Source organism: Lithobates pipiens, unplaced genomic scaffold, assembly GCF_037356315.1.
Source record: "Lithobates pipiens isolate NorthernLeopardFrog02 unplaced genomic scaffold, aLitPip1_a1.2 Scaffold_37, whole genome shotgun sequence".
NCBI classification, from domain to species: Eukaryota; Metazoa; Chordata; class Amphibia; order Anura; family Ranidae; genus Lithobates; species Lithobates pipiens.
The window spans coordinates 1,331,132-1,341,327 of NW_027507825.1; the positions used below are offsets into that span (position 1 = coordinate 1,331,132).

Consider the following 10,196-nt stretch of genomic DNA (forward strand, 5'->3'; position numbering starts at 1 on the left):
CATCTCCCTATACATCGTCTCCACATCTCCCTATACATCATCACCACATCTCCCTATACATCATCACCACATCTCCCTATACATCATCACCACATCTCCTTATACATCGTCTCCACATTTCCCTATACATCATCTCCACATCTCCCTATACATCATCTCCACATTTCCCTATACATCGTCTCCACATTTCCCTTTGCATCGTCTCCACATTTCCCTATACATCGTCTCCACTCTTCCTCGTGTTGTCTTCACACCTCCCTATACATCGTCTCCACATCTCCCTTTACATCGTCTCCACTCTTCCTCGTATTGTCTCCACATCTCCTTATACATCGTCTCGACATTTCCCTATACATCGTCTCCACTCTTCCTTATGTTGTCTATAGACCTCTCTACACATCGACCCAACTCTTCCTCGTGTTGTCTCCACATCTCCCTCTTGTTGTCTACAGAGCTTCCTATACATCATTTTCACTCTTCCTCGTCTTGTCTACACATCTCTCTATACATCATCCTTACTCCACTTCGGTACACAAGTAGTAAAATATTTAGCATTTGATGCTCTGCTAGAACGTCCCGACCATCGCTCTCCCCTCTGATTACATCACACACTTAGCAGCTCAACATATGTTTCCATCCGTCTCCACCGCCATATCCTTCCACCGCCATATCCTTCCACCGCCATATCCTTCCACCGCCATATCCTTCCACCGCCACCAAAGTCTCTCCATTCAATGAAGCGCTCAGGAACACTGGACGCCATATGTTCCCCGCACGCTGAGCGACAAGCTGCTGCAATCAAGCATTGTGAATGTGCAACTGAAAGAAATGTTTATTTTTTAACCGATTGTCTCCCCGTTTTATGAAATGAGGAGCTGGTGATACATCCCCAAAAGTACTTACCTGAGTGGCCAGACCAAGTATAGGTGGCATCAGGTAGAAGTGAGATCTTCCTAGAACTTTGTACCTTTGGAAGCTCCACCCTGCCCAACATAATACATTTTGGGTAAGTGGGGGGTGAGAAGACCCTCTGCCAACATAGGAGTTCTGGTTATTTAGGTGACTTCTCATTTCCCGTTTGACCAATCTTAGATAGAATAGGGACTCCCAACAAGACCACAGACAGCAACAGAACAACAAAAAGAAAACAAACTATTATATAAGTGGTATGGAAGAGTTAAGAGCCCCGATTTTCCACAGATTTTCCCTGCAGTACTTTTCTGCAACTAGATGTCCTCAGTCTGATAGCCAGCATCGTTTGACCCACATCCTCGGAGCCCAGGTCATCCTAGACCCACCCCTAGCCTGTGACTGGCCAAGAGAAGCAGCACATCTCGCTGTCACTCTGCTCTCTCCTCCTATCAGCATGCTTCTTTTCAGCACATGCACCAAGTGGCTCCTTGTGCTGCTTCTGCTTCTCGCACTCCAGCCCTGCTATTAACGGACTGGAATAGGGAGATACCAGGTCACATCCAGCTCTTTGCACGTCTCACATTTATAATGATGTATTAATGATTACAGAGCTGCATTGGGTTGGATCCTTTATAACAGCCGGGGGGGGGGGGTCATTGCTAACAGAGGTTCCAACCCTTCCCTGCACCCTTCAAAGCTGAAAGCTGGACTCCGGTCCTTTCTGAATAGGACCACCCCCCCCCCCCCCTCCCATAATAAAGCTCTTCATACTACATGTGAGACCTCTTCACATTTCCTCAGCAGATGAAGAGCTCCGGGAACAGGGAGAGCTCCAGTCCAGGAGACATGAACACCAACATGTGATCCGTCTCTCCACCATCGACCTGAACTATCCGTTTTCTGTGGATTCTCAGAGTCTCGATATTGAATGTCAATGACAGGAAGAGACTCCTTCGCACCAATGGGGGGCTTGGGGGGGGGGGCGCACATGGGGTTATCGCCATAGTTACCATTGATCAGACACCTTTTCATCCACCCCACATTCAGTATAAATTAAACGATCGAAGGTTACCGATTGACCTGCAGCATTGTACATCCGTCACTGGGCTTATACTGCCCACTTGTGGACAAATGTTGTCATAACACCTTCCCCTGTCAGTGCAGTGCTAGAGTTAAATCGGAGCGAACGGTTTGTGTTTCCGTGACAACAAGACTTCCTAACTGACATACCGAGCAAAACAAAAGACATGAAAAGTCTTCTCTGCCGAACAGGAAATCATTAGAAACACCGAAACTCTGTAAATGTTCATCATTGGAGCGAGCGACACCGAACAAGACGAACACAACGAGAACCAATCCAATGTGCCAACACAACGCAGCCCGGACCCGTGACATCACTGAGAATGCAGCCTATCCAATCACTAGAGAGCGGTGACATCACTGAGAATGCAGCCTATCCAATCACTAGAGAGCGGTGACATCACTGAGAATGCAGCCTATCCATTCACTAGAGAGCGATGACATCACTGAGAATGCAGCCTATCCAATCACTAGAGAGCTGTGACATCACTGAGAATGCGGCTTATCCAATCACTAGAGAGCGGTGACATCACTGAGAATGCAGCCTATCCAATCACTAAAGAGCGATGACATCACTGAGAATGCAGCCTATCCAATCACTAGAGAGCGATGACATCACTGAGAATGCAGCCTATCCAATCACTAGAGAGCGATGACATCACTGAGAATGCAGCCTATCCAATCACTAGAGAGCGATGACATCACTGAGAATGCAGCCTATCAAATCACTAGAGAGCGGTGACATCACTGAGAATACATCCTATCCAATCACTAGAGAGCGATGACATCACTGAGAATGCAGCCCTTCCCCCATATCACCCTTTCTGGGAAGTAGACGGTCTGCGGTATTTAGTGGGGGGGATGGGGAGTGTTTCGTGTTTTCCATGCGGTCGCGGTGAAGACTCGTCATGTGACCGGTGTGGTGATCAGATCTCTGACTGGTGACAGAATGCAAAAAATAAATACATTTTTTAAACCTTTTTTCTCATTGGATGCTCCTCGCATGTTCCTGGATCTGGGGGCGGGATGGGGGGGAGTGGCCTCATAGTGGGCGGTACCTGAGAACACACATCGGAAGGTGCCGACTTACCTTGACTGTGGCATCCATAGAGGCAGAGAGGAGTAAGTGGCTGTACTGCTTCACCGGACACCACTGGACGCGGTTGACGGGGTCGGAGTGCTCCTTTATCTGGAACACCACATTGCGGGGGATCGCCGTCTCCGTGTATTTTAGCTGTAGGTGTGGCCCCAGGTAGTCAGATGCTCTGTAGATGCTGCGTGCTGATTGGACGGTGGTGGGACCCGCTCCTTCTCTATGGGTCCCTTCCTCCGCACTGCGCTGTTCCTGGCGGAGTCTTTTAGGAATGTAAGGTCTGACTCCGCCCCCGGAGGGCCTCTTCTGCTGGACGGCCCCCGCGTTTCCGGAGGGAATATCCGAACTGTTCACTTTTCTGTCCATCGCGGGAAGAGAATGAGCGGGGAACCTCTGGATGGTGCACTCCTCTCCGCCGCCAGACAGGGGCGGGCCCCCACCTGCACTGGGAGCCCCTCTGGTGATATTGGTGGGGTGCAGGGAGACGTCGCTCGGGTACAGGGAGACGTCGCTCGGGTGGAGTGGGACGTTGTCCAGGTGGAGAGGGACATTGATCGGGTGCAGGGGGACATCGCTTGGGTGCAGGGGGAAGTCGCTCGGTACTTCTGAAGACACCAGTCGTCCAGCAGATGTTTCGGTAGCTCCGATCCAATGGGATCCATCCGTGTCGGAATCGGAATCTTCATAGGCCACCAAGGAGCTCATTGTTGAGCGGCTCTGCGGGGGAGGAGACAGAGAAGATCATTTAGGTGAGCCGTCTCTGGTGAATGGGCACAGGCGTGGCATTAGGGCAGATCACTGGACACATCGAGCGACCACCAACGATCGGTTAGATGCCAATTTGGATTTAGTTACACTGTAACACACGTTTGCGGCATTTCTCTGGAATTTCTGATCTCATTCTATATTCAAATATTGGCTTTTTGAACAGAAGAGCATCTTATATATAAATCTAAAAGACAAGACGTGGCTCTCTATTGGCTGAGCTGCCATCGCACGGATTACCGCGACATCCCACCAACATGGAATATTAGGAAATAAACAAACAGAGATCTTTCCTCAGTAGGCGCCCCCTGCTGGTCCCTGTGTGATACGTCTGCCTCTGTAGTGGGTCCACCTCCTCTCGGGTCCCTCCCCTGCGCTCCTGGCTCCTCCCTCCTGCCCCCACAACTCACTATAGGGGCCCCCCAGTCGCTGTTCTGTGTGTGCATTCAGAACCCGGCCCCGCCCCCTCTCTCGCCTCATTGGCTGAGACACACAATGCCAGCCAATCAGGAGGGAGGATCCCGGATGGCCGAGTCTCTTGTGCAACATGGCTGGACAGAGGGGGGAGGGTAAGAAAGGGGGGGGGGGTACACAGAACATTTTCTATCTTCATGCGTAGAACGCACCTTCTGCCTTTACAATCACTTTAAGGTTCAAACCCTCAATATGCAAATCAGAGGCGCGACCAACTTTCAACGGAGCCCGTGTTCCGTCAGATACGGCGGCCCATCAGAATTGGTAACAGAACTCTCGTTCCGTCACCGCCATCTTGCTACACCCCGCACTCCTCCACAGTAAGGATACACCGAGAAGGGGGCACAGCGCCATCTTGCTACACCCCGCACTCCTCCACAGTAATGATACACTGAAAAGGGGCAAGCGGACATCTTGTTACACCCACCAGAGTTTTGCATATCACAGTTATTTTGACAGGAAACGAAGAATATAAAAGTGAAATACAGGATTAGGAGATCCAGCGGACTGTTTACATATTGAATTATAAAATCAACGGCGTTCTGTCAGAATAGCCAACCTGTGAGATCATCAATTTAAAATTCAACATCTAAACAGTCCGATGGATTTCAAAATCCTGTATTTCACCATAGAAGCTCCGTTTACTGTTAAAAATAAGCGTGAAATTCAAAACTCTGGTGGGTGTCCACTTGGCGCCTTCACAGTGTATCCTTACTGTGGAGGAGTGCAGGGTGTAGCAAGATGGTGGCATGCCCCCTTCTCGGTGTATCATTACTGTGGAGGAGTGCAGGGTGTAGCAAGATGGCGGCATGCCGCCCTTCTCGGTGTATCATTACTGTGGAGGAGTGCAGGGTGTAGCAAGATGGCGGCATGCCCCCTTCTCGTGTATCATTACTATGGAGGAGTGCAGGGTGTATCAAGATGGAGGCGTGCCCCCTTCTCAGTGTATCATTACGGTGGAGGAGTGCTGGTGTAGCAACTGAACCAGAGGGGCCAGTCTGGATGTCAGAGGGGGGGGCAGTCTGGATGTCAGAGGGGGCCAGTCTGGATGTCAGAGGGGGGGGGCAGTCTGGATGTCAGAGTGGGGGGCAGTCTGGATGTCAGAGTGGGGGGGCAGTCTGGATGTCAGAGTGGGGGGGCAGTCTGGATGTCAGAGTGGGGGGGCAGTCTGGATGTCAGAGTGGGGGGGCAGTCTGGATGTCAGAGTGGGGGGGCAGTCTGGATGTCAGAGGGGGGCAGTCTGGATGTCAGAGGGGGGCGGAGCCAGTCTGGATGTCAGAGGGGGGCGGGGCCAGTCTGGATGTCAGAGGGGGGCGGGGCCAGTCTGGATGTCAGAGGGGGGCGGGGCCAGTCTGGATGTCAGAGGGGGGCGGGGCCAGTCTGGATGTCAGAGGGGGGCGGGGCCAGTCTTGGATGTCAGAGGGGGGGGCCAGTCTGGATGTCAGAGGGGGGGCCAGTCTGGATGTCACAGGGGGGGGCCAGTCTGAATGTCACAGGGGGGGCCAGTCTGGATGTCACAGGGGGGGGGGCCAGTCTGGATGTCACAGGGGGGGGGCAGTCTGGATGTCACAGGGGGGGGGGGCAGTCTGGATGTCACAGGGGGGGGGGCCAGTCTGGATGTCAGAGGGGGGGCCAGTCTGGATGTCAGAGTGGGGGCCAGTCTGGATGTCAGAGTGGGGGGCCAGTCTGGATGTCAGAGTGGGGGGCCAGTCTGGATGTCACAGGGAGGGGCCAGTCTGGATGTCAGAGGGGGGGGGCCAGTCTGGATGTCAGAGGGGGGGGCCAGTCTGGATGTCAGGGGGGGGGCAGTCTGGATGTCAGAGTGGGGGGCCAGTCTGGATGTCACGAGGGGGGGGCAGTCTGGATGTCAGAGGGGGGGGCCAGTCTGGATGTCAGAGGGGGGGGCCAGTCTGGATGTCACAGGGGGGGGCCAGTCTGGATGTCACAGGGGGGGGGCCAGTCTGGATGTCACAGGGGGGGGGCCAGTCTGGATGTCACAGGGGGGGGCCAGTCTGGATGTCACAGGGGGGGGGCCAGTCTGGATGTCACAGGGGGGGGGGCAGTCTGGATGTCACAGGGGGGGGCCAGTCTGGATGTCACAGGGGGGGGCCAGTCTGGATGTCAGAGGGGGGGGCAGTCTGGATGTCAGAGTGGGGGGCCAGTCTGGATGTCACAGGGAGGGGCCAGTCTGGATGTCAGAGGGGGGGGGGGCAGTCTGGATGTCAGGGGGGGGGCAGTCTGGATGTCAGAGTGGGGGGCAAGTCTGGATGTCACAGGGGGGGGCCAGTCTGGATGTCACAGGGGGGGGCCAGTCTGGATGTCAGAGGGGGGGGCCAGTCTGGATGTCAGAGGGGGGGCCAGTCTGGATCTCAGAGTGGGGGGGCAGTCTGGATGTCAGAGTGGGGGGGCAGTCTGGATGTCACAGGGGGGGCCAGTCTGGATGTCACAGGGGGGGGCCAGTCTGGATGTCACAGGGGGGGGGGCAGTCTGGATGTCACAAGGGGGGGGCAGTCTGGATGTCACAGGGGGGGCAGTCTGGATGTCACAGGGGGGGCCAGTCTGGATGTCACAGGGGGGGCCAGTCTGGATGTCACAGGGAGGGCCAGTCTGGATGTCAGAGTGGGGGGGCTGTCTGGATGTCAGAGTGGGGGGGCAGTCTGGATGTCAGAGGGGGGCAGTCTGGATGTCAGAGTGGGGGGCAGTCTGGATGTCAGAGGGGGGGCAGTCTGGATGTCAGAGGGGCGCTAGATGTTAGGAGGACTGATGGGGACATCAGATGTAAGGAGGGACTCTGCTGGGGGCACCTGATGGCATCTGGTGGCAGGCAACGTGGGTAGTGACGCGTTCAGTGCTCCCGCTGATTCTGCATTATGGTGAGTTGAATGATTTCATTTCATATTACAATGTAATAATAGAAATAATGCGCTTCAATCATCCTGACACCATAACAATCATGGCGCCGGGATGATTGACGTGCTGCTAAAACCGGGTGTTTGGAGTATCTTTATCTGCTGATTGTCAAACTCTGGAATACACATATTGCTATTGTGGTGTAGGATCGGGGGGCTGCTGTCCCTCCATCCCCCCCTTTCCTCTCTATCCCGCATTCATCTCAGACGCTAACCACACCCCTTTGTGGCACGCCCATGTAGGCCACGTCCACTATTTTACATAAACCAGACCCATATTTTGGCCGTGGCACGTGGTGCATTTTTACTTTTCCAATGCCATGCCTATAACCGCATGCCCCGCCCCCTAATTATAATACAACTGCCTACAGCCAAAAAAGTGTCCCGGAATTTTTTTTTTACAATGTTGGCAACTATGTATATAAGACACGGACGTCACGTGGTTGGGGGTTCCGGTCCAGTATGAAGTGCTGATTACACGATCCTCCTGACCAGCCTCCAGGAAGGCTATGGCCTGCGGTGCGGATCCACCTGACTGTAATGTCTCGGGGCTTCGCTAGTCCAAGGCAGGGGAAGTGAAGGAGGATTGTGAGGGGGTTGGGTGGCGTCTCCGGTTTGGGGAGACCCAGTGACTGCGAGCCTTCCAGGGGAGGACTCAGAAGAAGACCACGGGCGGGTTGGTTTCCTTAGTAAGAGCGTGGAAGGGCTGAAGTACCCGAGAGAATCCGGACTTGTGGATATCACCAATCAGGCTGAGAGATCCGGAATCACATGAGTTCTACAGATTCCTGTCCTCCGAGTTCTACAACAACCTCTGTGCCAGAGACTGATCCTGAGGAAGCACCAAGTTGGCTGCCAGAGGAACCGTCCAATCCGAGAGATCCTCCAACTGTGATTGGCTGTTCTCTGGATGTAAAGTGACCACGTTCCCTATTATAGACGGAGACCCAGAGAGACGGAATATTCTACGTTTTTGTAAATAAAATCCCTTTATGTGGATCCGTCATCTCCCAAGTTACTGATCATCAACCCCAGGAACCCCCTCCCCCCCCGACACGTGAGACTAGGGCCCCCCCGACACGTGCCACTAGGGTCCGCCCAACACGTGAGACTAGGGTCCCCCCGACACGTGAGACTAGGGTCCCCCCGACACGTGCGACTAGGGTCCCCCCGACACGTGCGACTAGGGTCCCCCCCGACACGTGAGACTAGGGCCCCCCGACACGTGCCACTAGGGTCCCCCCGACACGTGAGACTAGGGCCCCCCCAACACGTGAGACTAGGGCCCCCCCCGACACGTGAGACTAGGGCCCCCCCCCGACACGTGAGACTAGGGCCCCCCCCGACACGTGAGACTAGGGCCCCCCCCCCGACACGTGCGACTAGGGTCCCCCCCGACACGTGAGACTAGGGCCCCCCCGACACGTGCCACTAGGGTCCCCCCGACACGTGAGACTAGGGCCCCCCAACACGTGAGACTAGGGCCCCCCCCGACACGTGAGACTAGGGCCCCCCCCGACAGTGAGACTAGGGACCCCCCCGACACGTGAGACTAGGATCCCCCCGACACGTGAGACTAGGATCCCCCCGACACGTGAGACTAGGGTCCCCCCCCCGACACGTGAGACTAGGGTCCCCCCCCCGACACGTGAGACTAGGGCCCCCCCCCCCGACACGTGAGACTAGGGCCCCCCCGACACGTGAGACTAGGGCCCCCCCCGACACGTGAGACTAGGGCCCCCCGACACGTGCCACTAGGGGGCGGAGCCCAGAAATAACCAGCAGCTCCTCCGGGGTCAGTGCTACACATATATATATATAATATATATATATACACACACCTACCTCACACTACATATATATATATATACCCCTACCTCACACTACATATATATATATATATATATATATATATATATATACCCCTACCTCACATATATATATATATATATATATATATATATATATATATACATGGAGATCAGATATCAGACTGAGGGATGTACAAAGATGTCACCTCCTCACCCCATACCGAGGGGAGGAGTCCTGGGGGAGGGTCTCTTGGAGGGTGGGGCCCCTGGAGGAGGGGGATGAAGCCCCTGGGGGAGGGGTAGAAGGTATACAGTGTACACATATAACGGACGTACCTCCCGGATCCTGACAGAAAATCTCGGGGATGACATCACAGCACGTGACTTCCCTTCCTTCATAACATCCACTTCCGGTCCGTCCCGGAATCTCCTCCCCCATATACATATAGAGAGCTGTAGGATGATGTCACATTCGGGGGTGGGAACCATGTGTTGGGGGCGGAGTTCCCGGGGGAAGGAATATTCCGGTGCACTCCGTATAGAGCGGCGTGTCGGAGGATTTCACCATCCGAGGAAGAGGAGAGGAGGTGATACCCCGAGGGGGGAGGGGTGGACTATATATAAAATAATAATGGGGGAGGGGGAGATCATCTTCATGTGAAAGAAAAGAGCTCTATACTCCCATATGGAGGGGGTATATACTGTATATGGAGGAGGGTATATACTATATATGGAGGAGGGAGGGGTATATACTGTATATGGAGGGGAGTATATACTGTATATGGAGGGGGGAGGGGTATATACTGTATATGGAGGGGGGTATATACTATATATGGAGGAGGGAGGGGGTATATACTGTATATGGAGGGGGTATATACTGTATATGGGAGGGGGAGGGGTATATACTGTATATGGAGGGGGAGGGGGTATATACTGTATATGGAGGGGGTATATACTGTATATGGAGGGGGGAGGGGTATATACTGTATATGGAGGGGGGAGGGGGTATATACTGTATATGAAGGGGGTATATACTGTATATGGAGGGGGGGGTATATACTGTATATGGGGGGTGTATACTGTATATGGAGGGGGAGGGGTATATACTGTATATGGAGGGGGGTATATACTGTATATGGAGGGGGGAGGGTA

General features: G+C 53.9%; 1 protein-coding gene across 1 annotated transcript in view; it reads right to left on the reverse strand.

Moving 5' to 3' along the window:
• The window catches only part of WDR25 (WD repeat domain 25), a 92,366-nt gene extending 82,818 nt beyond the window's left edge, over nt 1-9,548 (reverse strand). Inside the window, exons 1-2 of the mRNA XM_077466812.1 lie at nt 9,381-9,548; nt 3,083-3,802 (exon numbers count right to left, since the gene is read on the reverse strand). Of these exons, the coding sequence (XP_077322938.1) occupies nt 3,083-3,802; nt 9,381-9,533 (873 nt within the window). The 5' untranslated portion in view covers nt 9,534-9,548. The remainder of the gene's footprint in view (nt 1-3,082; nt 3,803-9,380) is intronic.
• Nucleotides 9,549-10,196: the final 648 nt, after the last annotated feature.